Source organism: Podarcis vaucheri, assembly GCF_965113315.1.
Source record: "Podarcis vaucheri genome assembly, chromosome: 3".
Lineage (NCBI taxonomy): Eukaryota > Metazoa > Chordata > Lepidosauria > Squamata > Lacertidae > Podarcis > Podarcis vaucheri.
The window spans coordinates 17,086,439-17,108,728 of NC_138761.1; the positions used below are offsets into that span (position 1 = coordinate 17,086,439).

General features: G+C 45.1%; 1 protein-coding gene across 1 annotated transcript in view; it reads right to left on the reverse strand.

Annotated features, from left to right (window-relative positions):
• Positions 1–1,816: 1,816 nt before the first annotated feature.
• The window catches only part of MSH2 (mutS homolog 2), a 53,180-nt gene continuing 32,706 nt past the window's right edge, over positions 1,817–22,290 (reverse strand). Inside the window, exons 9-16 of the mRNA XM_082217422.1 lie at positions 14,516–14,639; positions 12,942–13,092; positions 12,700–12,797; positions 6,546–6,791; positions 5,682–5,886; positions 4,811–5,058; positions 3,627–3,799; positions 1,817–2,282 (exon numbers count right to left, since the gene is read on the reverse strand). Of these exons, the coding sequence (XP_082073548.1) occupies positions 2,112–2,282; positions 3,627–3,799; positions 4,811–5,058; positions 5,682–5,886; positions 6,546–6,791; positions 12,700–12,797; positions 12,942–13,092; positions 14,516–14,639 (1,416 nt within the window). The 3' untranslated portion in view covers positions 1,817–2,111. The remainder of the gene's footprint in view (positions 2,283–3,626; positions 3,800–4,810; positions 5,059–5,681; positions 5,887–6,545; positions 6,792–12,699; positions 12,798–12,941; positions 13,093–14,515; positions 14,640–22,290) is intronic.

Sequence of the window (22,290 nt, forward strand, 5' to 3'; positions counted from 1 at the left end):
CCGAGTGGCTGACTTCCAGCACATTTATTATTATTAAATGCAAACTTTCTTATTTCAGGCAGTGGCCCAGTCTCACCAATGAAAAAACAGAGAAATGCGGACCCAGGGTGGTGCTTTCAAACACCAAGTAAAAAATGGGCATTCTGCAATTCCCCCCCCCCCCGAAAATGAAATACTGCAAGTGCATTTGCCTGCCTAATGCTCACAACTCTACCATATAATATCCCAATTTTCTACGCTGAATAGAAGCAGAAACCATCCTTTTCAAAGATGACAGCATCTCTGAAATATACCACCGTGGGCCATGTTTTGTAAAAAGAGAGGAAAAGGGTCTTTCACTGCAACCAAATGCTATTTTACTCCGTAACTGAAAAGCCACTGAATGAACTGCTAATATTGCCGGTGCCTTCAGTCCTCAGTACCTTCTTTGGATGAATTACCAGTGTAAATAAGCACACCAGAGGAAGAAAATCTCATCGGCACACAGGGCTGACAGTCAAGTGACACTTGGACACTCAACAGCAGCACAATTTCAGCTGCGAGGCTTTGATGGCTTGCATTCAGTGCAAATGTACTCCAGAAAGTCGGGGGGGGCAGAAATTAGAACAAGTAGCTTTTCCTTCTCTCTGCTTGAAGAAAACAGCAAGGTACAGCCTGTATGATGGATGATTTCTTACCTCGGAGCCTGTGGAAGAGTTGGGCTCTCGCTCTGCAGAAGAAGGGATTTTACCCTTGGAATCCATCCAAACTAAGGCTGCAATCCAACTCATGAGTAAGTTTCATGGAAATTAGTGAGATTTATTCTGATGTTGATATGCACAGGATCGGGCTACAAAAGCCACCTTTGATGTTATATTTCCCCACACAAAGTAAGATGTCTAGTGTAGTGTGTGTGCACATTTTGATGCCACCAGAACTTTCAGTCTCCCAACGATATCGTAGGTTGAGGACAGTACTAATGTACTTGGGGTATAGGGTATAGTTGGGGTCCTACAAAGCCATCTTATACCGTGTCTGACCAATTGGTCCATCTACCCGGACTGGCAGCAGTTCTCCAGGATTCAGATGGAGGTCTCTCCATCCTTGGGAGATGCCAGGGATCGAACCTGGAAGCTCCTGTATGCTCTACCAGTGAAGTGTTGCCCTTTCCCGAAATTATTCAGCTGGAATGACGAAGAAAACTCCCAGTGACAACCAGGAGTGTATATTTAGGCAAAAGAACTGTGAGCTCCATTCCATTCTGGTGCTCAAAACAGCTCCACCTTCCAGGCCCGATTCTTCCTTCTTAGAAAGCTACTTTTACTTGATTTGCAGTATTGACTGCACTGTAAATTCCCCCCTTCCTTTACCCACCTGTAGTTCTCACTCAGTCAATATTGTAAATAAGGGGTAAGTGGGGAAATCTCAGGCCAGGGGGCCAAAAGCAGTCCTCCAGGCCACTGTATCTGGCCCTCAAAACCTTCTCTAGTTATCTTCCACCCCAGGCCAGGCCCCTCACTGCTCCCTTGAGTCCTTCTGCTTGTGGCTGGAGAGCGTTCTTGAACTGTGGTTACACCTCTTGCCTACTACAGCTGTTGCTCTACCTATTTTTTCCTCTGGCCCCTGGAAGGTTTCCCAGGAGGAAATGCAGCCCTCAAGCTAAAAAGGCCTCCCCACCCCCATTGTAAACTGCTGAACTAACAGAGTCTCAACACAGATGTAATAAGGCATGGGAGAACATTTCTAGCAATAGTGAGCACCATGTCCAATTCTGTTTTCCTGCTGTTGCTTATTTAAATATTTCTATATGCAGCGGAAATAAAACAAGGAGTAACAGTTTAAACCATGATGCATTGCATTTATTTATGGGCAACCATTTCAAAATTAGAATACCATAGAAAATTTTCAACATATCCACAACCCATCATAGGAGAAAACCACTCAATAAGTAACATGCAAGTTAGTCCTAGCTGGGAAATAACATTTTGTTCTGGTCTCCAGTATTTAACATGGCACCTGCCATTGTGAGAAACAGGACGTGGCATCACCTCCTTTGGCAATGGCCTTTGGCTGAGTGCAACTGTGCACTTCCAACCTGAGTTCAAACGGCTCCTTGTTTAGATTTTCTCATGTCACGCAATTAGCTTTGTTTGGGAAAGGATTTCGTTCACATAGCTGTTGTTTTTTGCCCCAACTTCATCTTTCAGCTGCTTCAGTTTGGTTCTGATGTCCTCCTCAGACATGTCCGCCAGTGGCAATGCTTTCACATTAGAAAGGAAATCCTTGATTATTTTTTCACCTTCCTAGAAAGGAAAAGAAAATGATGTTCAGCCTCTGATTTGCGTCCTCCTGGATTCCTCTGCAGCATGGGTGGGGAGCCTCAGAGGCTTCTGCTGCACCATTTCTAAGCCCCTACAAATGCATTCATCTGGCACTGAAAATAGCAATTTCAACAACCCAGGGTTTGTGGATCAATGACTTAAAATGGCAGAAAATGGCAAATTAAGCAGATGTGATACACAGAAGATCTAGATTCAGACTCCTAGTTAAAGTGTGTGTGTGTGTGTGTGTGTGTGTGTGTGTGTGTGTGAGAATACTGATTGTTATCACAGAATCTATTTGCTTTGGCTGCTGCACCCAAGTGATTTATACAAGTCCTGATAGCCTTTAATTCCTAATACTGTGTGTAACTGATGAGATGAGCTTTAGTCCATAAAACCCCAGGCTACAATAATCCGGTTCATTATCTTAAGGTGCAACTAGAGTTTCCTTGCTGCAGCAAACTGACATGGCTACTTCTCAAAATCAGTTCACAAAGCGTTCTTTACAGTTCTATACCATTCAGCAAATGTGTCTGGACAGCATCAGTCTAACTGAAGAAATCAGGGAAGAAATTTGCAGACTGAAAAGGATTAAGCATTAAACACACATTGGCGAGTGAGCTTTTGCAAGCCAGTGCTTCAAAAACACAGAAAGTATCATCTGAGCAGTTGTTAATGCAGCAGCTGTTGCTCACCCACAAAGACATCATCTTAAAGCAAAGAGGCCGCACAATGCAAAACTCTCAGTGATGCAGTAAGCTAAATTTCCTGGTTTTGGAGGAGATGGCTCAGGGAGCTCAAAGTGGGTATCAGTCTTCTGATAAATGACATAGAGAGACAGGGACCCCTGGATGGTTAAGTCCAGTCAAAGGCAACTGTGGGGTGTGGCACTCATCTCATTTTTCAGGCCAAGGGAGCTGGCATTTGTCCACAGACAGCTTTCTGAGTCATGTGGCCAGCATGACTAAACCGCTTCTGGCGCAATGGAACACCGTGACGGAAGCTAGAGTGCACACACAAAAAACCGTTTACCTTCCTGCCGCAGTGGTACCTATTTATCTACTTGCACTGGTGTGCTTTCCAGTTGCTAGGTTGGCAGAAGCTGAGACAGAGCAACAGGAGCTCACCCCATCACCTGGATTCAAGAGACAGGAAGGCAGGCAGAGTATACTAGGCACCCTATAATGTTTTTTTGTGGGCACCATTCCAGGGGCAGTGGTATCACTTAAGAGGCTCTTGTTGACAAATCCGTATCTAAATCTTGTAGATACATTATAGAAAAGGGGGAAAGAAATGATTTCAACAAGCGTATGACAGTTAGCAAACCTGCTTCTCTTTGTAGAAGTTCCTGGCTGGTGGCTCTTCCTCCTCGGCCTGTGGATTTCCAACAGTCTGGAACTCCCCCAACTCCAAGGCCTTTGTCTTGGCATTCTCTATCACATGCTTGGGAAAAGCAGCTAGCTCTGCCACGTGGATGCCAAAGCTCTGGTCACAAGGCCCTGGAAGAAGCATCACTGGGGTCAGTCCTCAAAAGGTGAAAGCAGAACCTGTGCATCTGATTCCATGCTGCCTATTTCAGAAAGAGGGGGGACTGACTGCCTGAAAAGTGATGTCCGGGTCAAACTCCGCCCCAGTTTCTAGCAATTAAACATAATCCTGCTTGAGCTGGGGAAATCTGAAACTCAGCCTGGGTCAGGGGGTTTCAAACACCATAAAAGTGAACATTGCTAAGAAGCAGTAAGTTATCAAAATGGGACAAGAGTACAAAAGGAAAATGTCCATTTGGGGTTGCAAAAGCATCGTGTGTCAACCATTAAAAGTAATTTGCGGGGGCCATAAATTGGAAAGGATTCAGAGGACAGGAATGGAAAAGGGTACCGAAATATGTACATATCCAGCCCAGAGCCAAGCAATGTTGGGACACCCCCAAAAGAGGAGTAGCTTGGAAACTTCCATTTAAGTTAATGGTGGCTTCCTGTGTCATTCAAAACAGGAACGGTGGCTAACATTAACCATGGCTGCTTCAACAAGCCAGTTTCTCGAAGTAGTTTAAAGCAGGCTTGTTTGAAACCAATGAGCTAGTGTGGGTTAACCACAGTTTGCCCTCCAGGTGATATGACAGGCTGCTAACTAAAAGTGAAAGCTTCCCAAATCCTCTTCCTGGCCAGGTGGAGGGGTGGGGGAGCACTTGAGTCCAGTGTTCACAATACACTAAACTAGGACCAGGGAATCTATGGCTCACCAGGTGTTGCTGAACTCCAATTCCCATAATCCCTGACCACTGGCTAAGTGATTTGGATTCCAACAATGTCTGGAAGGCCATAGGTTTCTCACAATGCCAACCTTCCCCCATGTGGTGCCTTCCAGCTTCCATCAGCTCCAGCCAGCCTGGCCAACGGGCAGGGATGATGGGAGTCGTAGTCCCAAACATCTGGAGGACATCAGGCTGGTGAAGTCTGCTCTACAGTAAACAAGGTGGATTTGTTCCAGGGATCTGAAGCGAGCCTCACCATTTTTCACACGATACAGCATTGTCAGCGTGTCCTCTGTGGTTAGCGCTGTGACGTGCAAGTTATTCACGGTGGGGATCTCGTCAGCAAGTGCGGTCAGTTCGTGAAAATGAGTGGCAAACATACAAAACGCTCCAATTTTGCTGGCAATATATTCCGAGATTGCCCAGGCCAATCCAAACCCATCATAGGTAGATGTTCCTCTCCCAAGCTCGTCAATGATTACCAATGAGTTTTCTGTTGCAATCCTAAAACCAGAGGCAATAAAGTTGTCAAAAGTGGTACAGCTTCAAAACTAAACAGGAAAACTACACCACTGGCCCCTGAACAATCAAGGATACACAAATGCTACTTTCTCAACATTCCTCTCTTTTAAGAGCCTCCTCCAGATAACATTCCCTCTATTTCCAAAGTTTAGAACTCCTGTGTAGCCCAAACACTCCAAAAGTACTTCAGGGACTGAGGATGCTAAGTAGCCAAAGAATGTAAATGTCTGAATTTCATGGGAAGGAGGGTGAAGAACCTACGTGTGGAATGGAGTGTCCTGGAGAAGGGTACTGATATCTGACTATGGGACTGAACAGGAACACAGGATACTGAAACATTTTGCTGTAGGTCCCATTTGTTCCCAACAATACTGAACTAAAACGGCAATCAACTTAGAAGCAAAATGATCCCGTTGTTTTCTTCCTATGTTTGGAGACTTCTGAGATTCTCAAAAATATACTATTCTACAGTGGCTGTGGCCAGTTTCAGAGAGTATCTGTCCTGTGCACAAAACAGATCACAAGCACCTTGGGGAGTGGGGTCACTAAGCTTGTAGAAACACTTGGGGCTTCTGGCGAGCAAGGTTTGCAAACGAAGGTCTTACCTAAGGATGGCGGACGTCTCCAACATTTCCGCCATGAATGTAGACACGCCTTTCAACTGGCTGTCCCCAGCTCCTACCCGGGCCAGGATGCAATCCACAATGCTTATCTCTGCAGAGTCACATGGCACAAAACAGCCAATCTGGGCCATGAGAACAATCATCCCTGTCTGGCGGATGTAGGTGGATTTCCCTCCCATGTTTGGTCCTGCGGAGCAAGTAGCAGCAGGAAATTAAGCGGCATTTCAAGCAGGAGGAGTAAAGGTCTTCTTGACAACCTAATATGCAACTTCAGTTTAACATACTGTGCTGTTTTTTTTATTTTAAACCACTTAGTATTTCAAAAAACTTTATGTGGTTTACACTGTACATGATATAAAAACAATATCTATTGAAGCAAAATGAAACCTAAAACCAACAAAACAACATTAATTCTGATTAAATACAGCTATTCTTCAATGTCCTTCTTTATTAACTTTTGATTAATTATCATATTCATAAGCTGTTCTACCGTGTCAGTGAGCAACACCACCACCAATGCAACCATGGCTGTTCCATCTGCATTTTATGAAAATCACTTCCACTGATTTGCCTGTTGGGTCAGTTTTGCACTGGTTGTCAGGCTTCAAACTTGAAAGCTGAAACATTAAGGCTTGCCTGAAGATTGCTTCCCCATTTCAAATCAAAACACCCACCTAAATGCAGAACGCTCGTCTGCAGAAATTATTATAGGCTCATTTCTTCTCTGTTTTGAGGCCGGGATACAGGTTTATTTTAAAAGCATCCTCATAAATAACACGCACGCATACAGCACAGAAGATGGAGGCAAGAGGGGAAACAGGCATGGCATATAAACGAAGTTTTTACCGGTAATGATATGGAACATCTGCTTGCCCTTCTCAAAGGTCACATCGTTCGGGATGAAGGAAACGTCATCTTGAACTTCAATGCAGGGGTGTCTTGAGGCTTTCAGCACAATCTTCCCTGTCCCCTTTTCCAGAATTGTTGGGCGTACGTATGGGGTTGGCGCTGCATTTGACGCATGAGCAAAACTGACAATAGCATCCAGCTGGGCTATGACATCACTCAGGATCTGTATGGGCTCCTTATACCCTGTTGGAAAAGCACAGGCTCAATGCAGCTTCCTGCTTTGCAGAAATCTAAAAGGAATCCAGACATTAATCTGGCACCGCCACTCGCTTCTATCAACTTCTACCATCCTAGCATACAATGAGAATTCTAGCTGGTGATGTGATAAGCCAACTTGCAGGTGAGAACATAGAACACTTTTCTTTCTTTGCATTTGAATATCCCAAGGTGGGGGCGGGGGGGGAGGTCAATTGGGGTCCTAGCTTCATGGTTGCAGGTGCAGCCGTTTCAGTTATGCAATATCCTTGCACCTCAGTGAAATGTGTTGCTGTCCCCTCTGGCTGGGTGGTCCCTCTCCCTGCAGGCTCAGCGTCCACACAGGAATCTGCATTATATGAAGTCCTATCAAGGGTCTATCTAGCCGAGTACTGTTCATACTGGCTGGCAGCTGCTCTCCAGGGTTTCAGACAGCGGACGTTCCCTGTCCTATCTGGAGATGCTGGGTTCTGAATCTGAGACCTTCTGCGTGCAAAGCAAATGCTACACCTCTCCCTTACCACTTTCACTTTAAAAAAACAGCCAGTCTAAATAGCCACACCTATTTCACTACATTAAAAAAGGACACGTAAACCACTGTGGCACAAGTCTAGCTAGTGCGTCTGGAAGTCCTGGGCTGCCCGGACGACAAGACCTGCCCCCTTCGGCCTCGCTGGGGTGGTCCAAATGAAAGCAGAGCAATATGTTTGGACCAGCTTGGCTGCAGGAGTTGCCGGAAGGAGGCGCACAAGGTGCCATCCAACCATCGTAGGGACTCCACTTTGGATTGGTGCAGGGCTTACTCTTTAACCTTTTCTTCTCCCCAAGATGTCCCACTAGCTAGCAGGTACGGGTTGTTCCTCAGGGTTTGCTCCCAAAGCCTTTCTCAGGAACGAGTCTAGCCGCAAGGCAGCAGAGGTTTAGGATCAGGGTTTTCCTTCTCCTTCCCAGGTTGACGATCCCCATGTGCCCCTCACTTCCCTCTACAGCCTGTGCAAAAACAATCTTCTTGAATATTGGACCCGCTACTGGCCTAGTCCGTTCAATCCGCAGGAGCCTGACTTTGCATGCAGAGGATAGTCAAGTCTTCAACACACACTACCACAACTGCAGTGCTCATCAGGAACAGTATCTTCCCCCATCTCCCCATCCTCTCCTGACATATATACACTAAGTGCAACGTTGCCTCAGCCATGAAGGCTCTTGAAATCCTCAACCACCAGTACTCAAAGTGAAGCAAACTACCACTTAAGTCGCTGAGGATGTCTGGGCCATAAAAAGTGTTCTGCCCCTAATAAAAAGGCAAAGGGACCCCTGACCATTAGGTCCACTCATGGCCAACTCTGGGGTTGCGGCGCTCATCTCGTTTTACTGGCCAAGGGAGCTGGCGTACAGCTTCCGGGTCATGTGGCCAGCATGACTAAGCCGCTTCTGCCAAACCAGAGCAGCGCACGGAAACGCCGTTTACCTTCCCGCCGGAGTGGTACCTACATATCTACTTGCACTTTGATGTGCTTTCGAACTGCTAGGTTGGCAGGAACTGGGACTGAGCAAAGGGAGCTCACCCCGTTGCGGGGATTCGAACTGCCGACCTTCTGATCGGCAAGTCCTAGGCTCTGTGGTTTAACCCACAGCGCCACCTGCGTCCCTGACTCTGCCCCTAATAATGACACCCAACTCCGTCCGTCCCCCCACAACTTCAGGTGAAGCACTGCATTCCTTAAAAATATGCCTGAAGGCAGTTACTGACTGCATAAGGGATAACAAATGGAAGCTTAATCCAGGCAGTAAAGAAGTGATAATGATGGGACAGCCCAAAACTATCCTAGCAGAGTTAGATCCCCCACTAAGGATGAGATTTGCAACCAGGGGTTGCTCCTAAACGCTGAACTTCTGTTGGATTCTCAGGCGGCTGCAGAACCTAGGAGTGCATTGCTAGTGAGCCAATGTGATGCTCTTTTCAGATAAAGAGTTGAACTCAGTCCCTCATGCTTTAGTAACCTCCCACACAAGTGACTGAAACACGACCTACATGTATTCTATGTTTCAAGAAGCAGCTAGCGCAGAATGCTGCAGCTCATCTGATCACGGAAGAAGCCTCAGTGAAATATTCCAGATCTAGCTCATCTGCAGTGGCTGCCTGGCCCGGTCGCTTCCAGGCCCAGTTGAAATTGCTGCTGATGATCTTTTAAAGTCTGCATCAGAGCTGAGGAACCTCAGGCCAGGGCCTTGATGCAGCCCTCTTCACCCCAGGCCATGCCCTCTCACCCCTAAGCAGCCATGTTCCACACCCAAACTGTCCTTTAATTGGGTTCGTGAACTGATAATACCTGTCACATGCCTAGATGGAGAGCTGTGGGGCAGTGGGACTGAGGCTAAAGAGCAATGAATGTAAATTTGGCTTTTGTGCAGTAGGCAGTTTCTACACCCACAAACACCCACACATCCTTTCTATTCTCCATCCTGGGAAGTGAAGAGACACTATCAGAGCTTATTTCAGCCAGGATAAAGCACTCAAAGACAGTGTAAAGCAGGGGAAGTTGGGGTGATGCCTGGGAAAGCCCCATGAGCCAGATATTGAGGTTTGGGGGGCTGCATTCAGCCCCTGAGGTTCCCCACCCTGTTGTAGCATCAAACCAAGATGTGGTACTATGCCTGAACGGAGTCACTGAGTACTATAAAGCACTAGTTGTGGGCTGCGCCAAAGTATCATTAAGCTTCAATTAAGCATTTGAAACCAACTACACTCAGAGCCTGTTGACACTACTCAGGAAGGATCCTGCCGCTTATTTGCTAAGTCCTAAAGTATGTAAGCGATGTCAGGTGACAACATTTTAGCACTCGGAAAGCTCATTCTGCAAGTGCACACCAGGGAAATCACTCTTGCACAGTTTAGTATTCTCTCTGGAAAGTTTTCCAGTGCAAACCTTCGCCGTCTCATTGAACTGGTAAAGAGCAAGGGCTAATTAAACTGCTGTGAGCAACCCTGGCTTTGAAAAGGCATATCACTAGCTGTTAACACTGAATGCATAAATTGGTTGACAAGACAGACCTGCTGTCTCTCTATTATACATAAAACCTTCCACAGGGACAGAATCTGATCTTCTTGACAGCATCATTCTCTCCCCCACCCACCCCGCCCAAACGAACACCCCAATTCACTTTCACAACGCCTCCCAATTGTGCGTTTTATTGCCCCAAAAGATCTTCTAACTACCATGAAAAGATGTCTGGCCAGATGTTCAGAGACCAGTTTCTACCCACAAAAGGCTACTGGGGAAACAATTATAGATAATTGCCCTTGAAGGAGAAGTTAGGGAAGGTGGGTGGTGTTAGCTAATGCAGTTAAGAAAACCACCACTAATGTATTCACTGAGACATTTGCAATTCTGCTCCCATGCACCCACAAAGCTAGGAGGCATTCACCTGAGCAGCTTTTCCTGAAACTGCTGCTGAACATGCTAGCGTGCTCCAGTAGAGCCACTTCGGCTTTGGGTCAAACCAGATGAGATGGAGATTCAGTCACAGATTTCCTGATTCTAGTTTTTGTTCATTTTTTTACACATGGTGGTAGGGTACTTTTAATTTTCCCATAACAGACAGGAAAGGGGCACAGGAAGCTGCCATATAATAAAGTCAAGCCACTGGTCAATCTTACTATGTACAGCCTACAAACTGACAGGCGGAGGCTCTCTGGAGATTGTACAGAATGCTGCCATTCTGCTTGCGCAATGGACTTTCGATTGCTCAATTAATCTCCCCACTACCTCTCCTCTCCTGTGCAGCTCCCCATGCATGCCCAAAAAACGTGCTCGTGGAGGGGGGGGGCATCCTCCCAGCCCCTTCTTATCTCTCTTCCCACAACCTCCCTTAGTGTTACCTCTACTACAGAAATTTTGATTGTAAGATCCTTTGGGGTAGGGAACTGTATTTTGCTTATGTAATTCTGTAAAGTGCTTTGTACATTTCACGTCAAGCAATAAACACAAGATGTAGTCAAACAAAGAAGCCAGACGATTCCACAGCTAAACTAAACACTAGAGCACCCACAAATGAAGAATGAAAAGATTAAATGGTGCAATCTATTTGTTCGTTCATTAAGCAGATTTAAAATATGAATTTTATACAGGCTTTTTATTAGAGCTGTCCTCGGTGAAATTGATTCAGCACCAACTAAATTACCTGCGTCTTTTTGCCAGCTCAATACAAAACAGTCACCACAGAGGCCATGTCAAGTTCCTTCCTTTTGCAAGATGAAAACTGGGCTTAAATGGACAGACTATGGTCGTGTTTACACATTTGAAGGACTATGATGCCTTTTTAGACAGTCATGGCTTCTCTCAAAGAATTCTGGGAACTGTAGTTTGTCACAGAGCTACAATTCCCATAGTTCCCTGTGAAGAAGGACTGATTGTTATGCCATTGTGGGACCTGTAGCTCTGTGAGGGGGAATAGGGGTCTCTTAGCAACTCTCAGCGCACTCAACAACTATAGCTCCCAGAATCCTTTGGGAGGATGCCATGACTGTGGTATCACAGCACTTTAAATGTATGGTTTGGATGTGCCCTGTGATATAAAGCTTTGGCTGCAGATGTCTTAGTAAGTTGGACCCCTTCAGATCTAATTCAGCTTTAATCCAATCACATGGCAAATACAGCAGCCAGCACAAAGGGTGGGGAGGGGACTGGTTGTATGAATGCACCATTAAACAAATTTATAAAACCTTTAAAAAATGACAATCCTAGCTGACAATGTATTTCTTTTCTTATTCATTTATTTATTTCCAGCCATTTTACCTAAGCGGTGCAGTATCAATACCTCTCAGCACGTTTTAACACCTAAAGCAGGTGGTGTTATAATCAACACTTCCGTTTCACTCAAAACAGCTGGCAGCAAAATGCAAACGCAGCGCACAAAGGTAAAACGCTAGGAGGCCCAATCTCACACACTAAACGAGGCTAACTGTTTGAACAGCACATTCCTTTAGCTGCCGTGCCCAAGTGCTTGGGTGCCCGCTGCGCCCAAGCATTTAAGCAATCTGGAACAGCTTACGCAAGAGAAAACCACAAGTCTTTCTCATCTGTATCACCATCTTACTCATGCTAAAGCTGCCTGCACATCAGTGCCCTGTCGGAACAGGATTTGAGGGTTCCCGTTGCTTGAATCTACATCCGATTCATGAACACAGAGATCTCAGCAATGGCGCCCCTTTAGGACACTTAGGGGTGCAGAGATGCAAAATGTCACATTAAAAATCACAGGACATGTACACGTGCCAAAAGTAATAGATCAGTGAGGAAAAATGGCACCAGCATGTTTTAAAGCAAAGAAATAGTATTTGGATATAAAAACAGATGTCTGGCAACTCCTGCCAGTTTTAAAGCCCTCTCTAGACATTGGTTGAGATGCTGTGACCTCAGACAACTGATGCTCAGAGTTGCTAGAGTGCTCGCTTTTGTTTCTAGAAGCGAGACCACCCAACCTGCCACTGGCTGAACGGCCGTGATGTCAGGGAATGTTCCTGGAAAACCAGAACAGGGACAGGAAACCAAGGTGGAAGGAAGGCTACGGTTCTGAAGTGCCTTCTGTTTCATTAGCAGCAATTGTGCTGACATCCGTAGCCGAGTGCTATATAATATCCAGAGGAAAACCCAACAAAGTTCTAAGCAGACGTACGGCTGCAGGCCATGTTGGCAAATTGTTTTCCGCAGTTAACGTAGTTTGTCCTCGCCACAAGATGGGTCACATTTCTATTTCAGAGAGGCCACAGGCTGAGAGCAGACCAATTACTTTTGTACGCACTCCACAAATGGTGTGTGGGTGTTTTACTCCTGGTTAAAACATATCCTCAGAACATATCTGGTGATTCCATGTATAAGCACACAGTGTTCCTTACCTGAGGCAACGCCGATGATTTCCTTAACAACGATGGCCTGGCTTTTTTCATACTCTCCTCTGATACTTATGTATTCTTCATTGATGCTTTTCAGTTGACTGTGCAGGAACCAAAAGGAAAATGTTAGCAAACTTCCGCAACCTGGCAGAACACTTCACTGACTCGCACCCACCCCACAGGAAGTTTAGAAGACACTTCCATTGCCGTTCCGAAGCAAAGGCAGGGATATGTGTTTCACGCACATGTTAGAGAACTTCACCCCGTTCTTCTGGGTTTCCAAGATCTTATATTTCAGGTTGTTTCGCAGAACCTTCTCTTCTTTGTAGGTGATTCGGAAAAAATGGCCAAACTGGGAGTTGCATTCTAATTTGATGCTCTTGCCGGCTTCCAGACCTGTTTCATGGGAAGGGATTGGGGGAGAATAAAATCCATGACTGATTGTGGCATTATAAACACACAAATCACATTTTCGTTATCCCCACTCAGTGAGTCAAACTTCTCTCTTGGCTGGGTTTTGCTGCTTGATATTGTACCAGGCCACCTGCCGGGAAATTAACTCATAGTCACAGGGCTTGGAACAAGTCCTAACACCTAGCTCGCTAAGAGTTAGAGGAGTTTCAAACTGCGGTACCACTCACCACTTTAGAAATCCCTCTACTGTAATGCCACGGAAACCTAAGATTATCCAAATTGGCAGGGAGAGGGAGCAGCTCTTATAGGAATGCTTTATTTATTGACACTGGATTGACAAGATCATCACAAAGGATAAACGCATGCCTGTACTTCAACCGTTCTGGCTGCTGCACCTCCAAAAGGGTATTGTAGAGCTCAAAAAGGTGCAGAAAAGAGCAACCAGAAGTTATCAAGGGTCTGAAATACTTCCCTTACTAGGAAAACGTACATGGGTTGGTACTATTTAGTTTAGAAAAAGGGCAAGTGGGAAGAATGACTGAGATTTCCACTGTTGTGCATGGTGTGGAGAAGGTATATAGGTAGACGTTTCTCTCCTTCTCACAAGACTCAGGGTCATGAGTCCCACGCTGGGCAAAAGATTCCTGCATTGCAAGGGATTGGACTAGATGACCCTTGGGATCCCTTGCAATATAGTACAGTGGTACCTCGGGTTACAGACGCTTCAGGTTACAGACTCCGCTAACCCAGAAATATTACCTCGGGTTAAGAACTTTGCTTCAGGATGAGAACAGAAATTGTGCAGCAGCGGCGCAGCGGCAGCAGGAGGCCCCATTAGCTAAAGTGGTGCTTCAGGTTAAGAATAGTTTCAGGTTAAGAAGAGACTTCCAGAACGAATTAAGTTCTTAACCCGAGGTACCACTGTACTAGACTCCAACGTTATCCAACAATAGCTGAATGGTGAGAGATTCAGGACATACAAAGAAAGAGCCCTTCTTCACACAGTGCATAGTTGCATGATAGCATTTGATGGCAGCTTTACTGCACTCATTCCACATCGCCTCATTTGCCAACAGATCTCTGTGTGTCTGCCAAAGAAAACCTGTGCACTGCGGGGGATTCTGGGTGCAGGAGAAGAGGTGTTCACTGAACAGAGACAAGGCGCTGGTCAAGTTTGCTGTGCTTCATGCAGGCATGAACTGACTAAGAGTGGACCTTAGAAGATAGCCAGTTCTCCTCCTTTGACCATGTATTGTGGGGGAAGTTTCCAACAACAGGTGTGTAGTTTTTTGTTTGTTTTTTAAAAAGCAAGTGCACAACTGCATTTTAAACAATGAGAATGTGAAGCATTTTTCAGCATCAAAACACGGACTGTGTGGATAAAGTGACGGTCATGCCAACATACTTAGTTCCCTTGCTGCTGCCTTCAGCACCCCCTGCATTTTTTCCTCTAGCTTATCCATATTCTCTCTCAGCTCAATGAGACTCGGCTCAATGGAGGGTTTCAAGAGGTATTCGTGGCTCTCCACCTGGGATATGAAGAGAGAAGAGTTATCCACAGAAGAGTTAAAAGCAGCCGCCATGACCCTTCAGTCATATTACGAAGCATTTAAAACCCACCAGTTCATCTAAAGCAACTTCTGAGACCACATAAACTAAGTAACAAATGTGGAAGATTAAAACTCTTGATTAGATCAGTCTAAGTGTCAAAACAAGTATTTATCAAAAGATATGTTCAGTTCACAGAACATTCTGGGGTTTGCAGCCTAAGGGCTGATCAACAGCTTACATAAAATAAAAATAAATGAATGAATCACATGGTGAGGACTTTTACCTTTTTTTATTAAAAAAAAGTTCAGTCACGTGAACTCTATGCATATCAAAAATGATATGGATTTGGGATGATTCTAATAAACATTTATGTTATAGAGATGTTAAACTTTTCAACAGTAGCTCCTCATTTAGAGATAGCGAGTTGTCGGCATTCCGTAACAGATTTGTCCCTTGATTTGGTATACTTGAGTTTGGGCAGTTGCTCAGGCAACTGACATGACAAATCCGAGTGGCCAGGGGTAAAACGAACCCATTGTCTTTTCACGTAACTTAGCAACCACTTACTTCATATATGCAATGTGAGGACCATACAAGAATACCACCCAAGACACATGGCAATCTGTGGAGAGATTTTGGTTGGTTTTCATGTACCTTCTTATATATTCTATATGTCTGCAATGAAATTCAAAAGCAGCTAACAAGCATTTCTCCAGAAAGATCAGACGGTGCAGTCACTGTCTGATCTTTCTTGAGAAAAATGTTAGCTGTTTTTATTGCTCATCTTTTATTACTGAGTTTTGAAAATACAAAACTTAACAAAAAGAGTAGCACATCAGCAGGCTAGCCTAGAACCTCTCTCCACCAGTGTGACAATTCCTCACCTGCAGCCTGAAACTGCCTAGCTCAGGAAAGACTCAAACCTTTGCCAATCTGGTGCCTCCAGGTGTTTTAGACTGAAACTCCTGGCCAGCAAATGTCAGCTTAAGCTGCTGGGAGCTTCCATCCAAAACACTTGAAGGGCGCCGGAATACTCTACACTGAGATCCTGTTGAACAGGTAAGCTCAGATTGAAAAAGAACATAAAAATGTAAGATGAGCCTGAAGGACCATGTCAAGCCTGTAAGCTGGACATGAGCGCAACAGTACTCCGCCAACCTGAGATTCCCAGCAACTGGTATTCAGAGGCATAACGCTGTCTTTTCCACCCGCCCAAAATGGCAGATCATCTGGAATGCAGATGAACTTCACACTCTGGTCACACTTAAATCTAAATCTGCTCCACAAGCTCCTCAGGAGCAATGATCTTTTGGGGCTACAAAGCACAGTATGAATTCTAAAGAAAGAATGAGAGTTTAGTCAGGCTGCCTTCGAGATCCCCAAAAGAGAACGCCAGAATAACACTTCTATGAACACTGCCGAAATCCAGTGAACAGATCTTAGGCAATAATATATTGCGATGTCAAACTACTTCTCACATGTTTTCTCGTAATCAGAAGAAGAAGAGGAGTTTGGATCTGATATCCCGCTTTATCACTACCCGAAGGAGTCTCAAAGCGGCTAACATTCTCCTTTCCCTTCCTCCCCCACAACAAACACTCTGTGAGGTGAGTGGGGCTGAGAGACTTCAAAGAAGTGTGACTAGCCCAAGGTCGGAGGAGCGGAGACGCGAACCCGGTTCCCCAGATTACGTGACTACCACTCTTAACCACTACACCACTACCACTCTTAACCACTACACCACGCTGGTTCTCACACTGGTTTGAATCACTGCAGCCTTGCTCAAGTAGGGCCATGTCCAAAGGAACAATTTGTGCATAGTGTGTCAAGAACGGTGTTAATGCTAAATAATGCAGATGTGGTAGGAAGAACAGACTCAAAAGATGCCACTAGTTCATACAATGCATCATTTATGTGTGGAATCTGCGGCCACCAGGTGTTTTGAGGGCCACTAGACTAGATGACTTGACGGCGACATCTCTGGGCTGCTTCTTTGCAGTGATGAGTATTAAGACACTCCCTTTTGGGTTTGGGAGAATGGGACAGCTGGGTTGGGAGGAAGGGGAGGCAAAGGTGAGCCAGACTTGCTTCTAAGCCAAGGGTAGGCAAACTAAGGCCCGGGGGCCAGATCCGGCCCAATCGCCTTCTAAATCCAATCCGCGGACGGTCCAGGAATCAGCGTGTTTTTACATGAGTAGAATGTGTGCTTTTATTTAAAATGCATCTCTGGGTTATTTGTGGGGCGTAGGAATTCGTTCTTCTTTTTTTTCTTTTCAAAATATATTCCAGCCCCCCACAAGGTCTGAGGGACAGTGGACCAGCCCCCTGCTGAAAAAGTTTGCTGACCCCTGTTCTAAGTGATAGGTAGAATTCTGGGGCACTGCATGTCTGGTGAGATCATGAGCACAGCTCACAGATGTATATTCAGCACAACAGGTAATTGTGCAGTTTCACATTTTTACTGATTTACTTCTGTATTTATTGTGCTTTTATTCTTCTTTTGTATTAATCTGTTCACTGCTTTGTGGGCCTTTGGGTCCAAAAGTGGCACATAATAGCTATATGAATGGACCTCCAATGATAGAGAAAGCTAAGCGGCAGCAGAATGGGACAGCTATTGCCTTAATTACCCTGCTTGAGGACTTTCCCATGGGCCACTGTGGAAAACTAGATGGACCACTGATCTGACAAAGCAGACCTCTTCTTGGTAAACTTTCCATGTGGAAACAACTGCGCTGCCACTTCTAATAGCAAATTGCTGGAGCATATTCAAAACAAAACGGGTGTCCTCCTGGGGGGCTCACTTCTGCTTGGAAGGGTTTTTGTGAAAAGACGCAGCTGCTACTGTGATCGTTTTGTCAGAGAGATGCTCTAACATTTACCCAGCAGGGACACATTAGCAAAACAGGATGAGGTGGTCTACTGTATTCCCGAAACATCAGCCCAGCCTTCCAGATAAGTACGGAAGTCAAATCAATCAAGTGAAAAGTTCATCAGCCGGCTGCCTGACCGTACCTAGACCTAGAGCAAGGGTCAAAAGGTAGCTAGATACAGGCAGGCAGGCAGGCAGGCAGGCAGCCAGCTGATGAACTTCCTTGGAGAAGTGGGTTTCTTCTCCAAATTGCTGAACAAATCTCAAATAGCAGCAAGTCATCAATGGCAAAAAGGACAATAAATAAGCACAAGGTCTGACTAAGTATTAGATATATAGCAGCATGCAGAAATATCTGAAACAGGGCTATGGAGCTCTAGGTTCGAGGTCTACAAACTTCTAGCAGCCACACACAGTGGGATGAAAACCCAAAAGGCAAGCAAAATGATCCACCAATATGTTGTGCTACTAGATCTCATGATTGCTCTGCTAATATTTTAACTTCGAGGACAGATGCTCTATTGTTGCTGTTTTAAAATTCTGGATGTTAAGGGATGGGGGAAGGACTTTTGTGCACTGAAGGTTCAGCTATGTCAAAAAACATTTCCTACCTTACCAGGAATTGATTTTTGAAAACTCATCTCATGTTAGGTATAAGATAACATTCCTGAGGATCTATGCTTTTCCCCCCCTTTTTTCAAAAACAGATTCTAGTCCTCAAGGTGGGTCACTGCCGCTCTCAAAAGTACTTTTCTTTCTTTTCACCTTGTACCAGAGCATCCTCAGAAATGCAAATTGCTTTGTTTTTGGTTTCCCCTTCATAATATGTTATTAAAGCTTTTTCGCACTTTGATTCATCAGTTAACAAACAAGATGGTTTTCAATATCCAGAGACTGGTCCCTCCCATTCATTTGCCCTGACATGTTAACTTCAAATTATCAACTCTGCACTTTTCTGCCCATTTGAGAAATCCATATAATGGGTTTCTGAAAGCAAAATTCAAAAACCATCTTCTATTAAATCTATCCCTAGCATTTTCAGGAGAAAAAAAACCTTTTAACTTTAAGCTGCCACGTCCTTACACTGCTCACACGTTATCTGTTAAAAAGCTATTTTCAAAACAGTCATTTCATCAGGGAAAAACGGGTTTCACGTAGGTCACACTACTCAAAATGGGACGAGGGAACCTCGCTTTTACCAGAAGCTTTGGGGGAAATAACAAAAGAGGTAAAAGCCTTCTATCCCCTTCACTCCCAAACTTGTAAGGATGATGAAAAATTCATTACAAAAATTCTGGAAAGGACTTGTGTGCTTTCTGCACATCACATTGTAACCTGCATTGCAGCAAAGAAAAGCTATCTAGAGCCTGCAGGGAATGGGAGGAGGGACAGTGCTTTGTGATCACACTGTACTATCAGCAACTACAAAGAAGCCCTTTGCTTGCTTGTGGACCAGGAACAGCTGAATGCCACCACCGAGGAAGTCAAAATATTCCCAGAAAAGTGCAGAGCAGACCCCAAAGAGAAAACAGGGGAAGTGAAATTATCTTTCCCTACATCTCCTGGCAGCTACCTGGACTACTACATTCAGGGGCACACCAATTATTTCTCTCCGTCCCTTTTCTGCGCTACAGCTCAATGGCAAAGCACTTTCACTGCATACAGGCACTCCTGGCTCAGTCTCTACCGCTGCCAGCTAAAATGTTAGGGACGCAGGAAGCTAGCTTTGAACCAAGCCAGACCCTCAGGGTCCATCTAGCTTAGGACTGTCTGGCAGTAGCTCTCCAGGGTTTCAGCCAGGGAGCATCTCCCAGCTCATGCTGTTGACATTCCAGAGGATGCTACCTTGCAATGCCCTGCCAGAGAACGTGTTAGCTCAACTGTAAACGGCATCTTTCTACCACCCCAGTGCTACGCATCCCCAGCTAAACCCCCCCCCTTTTTTTTGCAGGTCTGAACCACTGCATTCACTTGGCCTTTACAAACTTAACCCAAAGCCTAGGGCCTGAGTAACTTGCGATCCCTCAGCTCGAGATCAAGAGCAAGGTGACCATCAGTATGCTGGCGGCACCAGGCAATATTTCTCCTTTCCATTAGATTCTGGCAAGGGGTGGAAGTGCTGAATCAGTGCTTGGGTTCGGTTAATGGAGTGGATGAGGGCCAAACCTGAAAGACCACCTGCCCCTCTATGGACTAGTAAGTTCGCTTGGATCAGATGGGTAAATTCTACTTGTGGCACTGTACCCTACAGAATACCCTGTGGAATAATACCCTTCCTTCTGCCATCAGTTGTTTCACACGTCTTGTAAAAATATACACTTTCCATGAGTCATAAGACTGAATCCTGCTTTATACGATTTCCCTGAATCTGTTTTATTATACACACATACAAAACAATAAAGGGATATTGTTTTTACCCTGTACACAGTGTACACTGCTTAAGAGTTTTAAAAGTTAAGCAGTTAAGGTAGGCATGTAAATAAAATACATAAAATAAACTGGAGCCCAGTCAAGAGATAATACTGGTATTATAAGCCAGTCAGAATTAGTCCAAAGCACATATGGAGCAGATCAAGGATGGGGCCACTCTGGGCCAACCAAATTCAGCTGTCTATGACCTGGTCCGCATGCAAAATAGTATGGGATGGGATCCCACCTTTCTACCGCTGACATCAACCAAGAGACACTTCACCTCTGACTTCCAAGTGTAACATCCAAAACACATAGATGGTGCGACCAATTCCAGGATTTTATCTAGTAAACTGGGTTAGGCAACCTATGGCCCTCCAGATGTGGCTGGACTCCCAATTCCTACTTTTCCAAGTGCCCCACAATGCCCAATCTGCATTTGCAAGGAAATGTTTCTTCACTGGGGTAGCTCCTGTGCTCTGGGGGTCCTTGCCTACTGACATGGGGCAAGCACTCACACTTTATTGTTTTTGACACTAGCTGAAAGCTTTCCTGTTTGGGCAAGCCATTTGCTTTTAACTGGTTTGTGGGTTTTAGTTCTGTTCAGGGGCTGCGGCACAGTGGCAGACCAGCTACTATGCATGCAGAAGGTCTCTGACAGACAATGTGAGCTAAACAGACCAACAGCCTGGCTCAATATAATGCAGCTTCCTTTGCCCCAGCTGTGATTTTATTTTGCACACCACTTGGAGAGCTTATTGGTTGAGCAGTTTGTAAAAATTTCTCAAATAATAAATAAAATCTCAACCTTGAAAATATCTCCCCCTGGACACCCACCAAGGCTTGGAAGAGACTATAAGCTCCTTGTCACAGGAGGCTTGTGACACTGTTCTGTGAAGTGCAATGTACACAAGTTCCACTATATAAACTGCCATAATATATACACGCTACCTCACGCAATGTATCTGTGGCTCTATAAACCTAAGTCCGTGAAGCTGGAAGTTTACTCAGCGCAGGCCGAGCAATATAATTTGGTTGCTATGCCAACCTGCAGCTTTACCGTACCCTATTAAAGAGAATGATAGATTCTTACAGGTCTTAATGCGAAACACAAAGCCGTAAAATCAGAACCTGCGAGATCCCGCTTTCTCGCCCACTGCGGACAGTTTGCTGTTCCAGCAACCGCAGCTGCCCCTCCAACATCGGCCTTAATTAACTTCCATGGATTTTGGAAATGCAAACAAAACGTGGAGTCATGTGTCTTACTTGGCTTCATTTAAACTTATCTACTTTAATATATGGAGAATTTCTCGTCCTTTTATTTTTGAAAGCAGGTGGGTAAAACCTAAGGGAATCCTCGACAGCAGAGAGACACTCAGGAGGAGTGGCTCACAGCAACAGGTCCCTAGCGGTGGCAGAACTGTCTTACTTGCTGCGAAGAGAAGCGGCAAGATCAGGCGGCACGGATGTACCTGCAGGAACGTCAGGCTGGCAAAACAAGCAAATGCACATTTTTTTTTTATTTCTGTGTCCTACAGGTTGCAGAATCCATTTTTCTTTGTGTGAACTTCTGATGGGGGTAGAGCCAGACTCTATACGTACAGCACTTAAGTTAACTTCCTATTTTCTCCTCATCCAGATTTCAAGTTAGCTGAATATCTAGGAATATCCGAAGCTTTATAACCAAGCCAGACCAACGGTCCATTTATCTCAGTAATGCAGACACTGACTGGCAGCAGCCCTCTGGGATTTCAGGAAGGGAGGCTTTCCTAGCCTTACCCGGAGGCACCAAGGGGTGCCCTTTGAAGTGGGAACGTGCTCCAACACTGACCTACAACCCTCCAGTTGCAACTTGACCCAGGCAGCCCAACAAACTTTAATTAACACACATGAAAAATCAAAGCAACTCTTTGTCTCTTTGTGGTAGGGACAACTCCTATTCAATAGGATTCCCCAATAGCACTACTATTTTACACACACACACACAGTTCCTGTAGCATGTAACTGCATTTCAAGAATTAGTTAAGACCCATGTGTAGCTACTTGGGTATGCCAGCATCATGGTGCTGTGCACGTCATTCTGTGTTAGAGGCACTCAGCTGCGTTGGTTATGGGATGCGATTCCTGGATGTTGATGCTCTCACCTTGGAGAGGCAAGTTTCATGTTGACAGCCTTCTGACTGGTTGGCCTTTCGTCCCAGCCCTATGATTTTATTTATTTATTAAGCTATTTATATACCGACAACTCAAAATATATCAAGTCAACGTACAACAATATATACGCGTATAATAAAACCCAGCACACCATAAAACCAGTATAAAATAATCGTTTAAATGATGGGCTAATC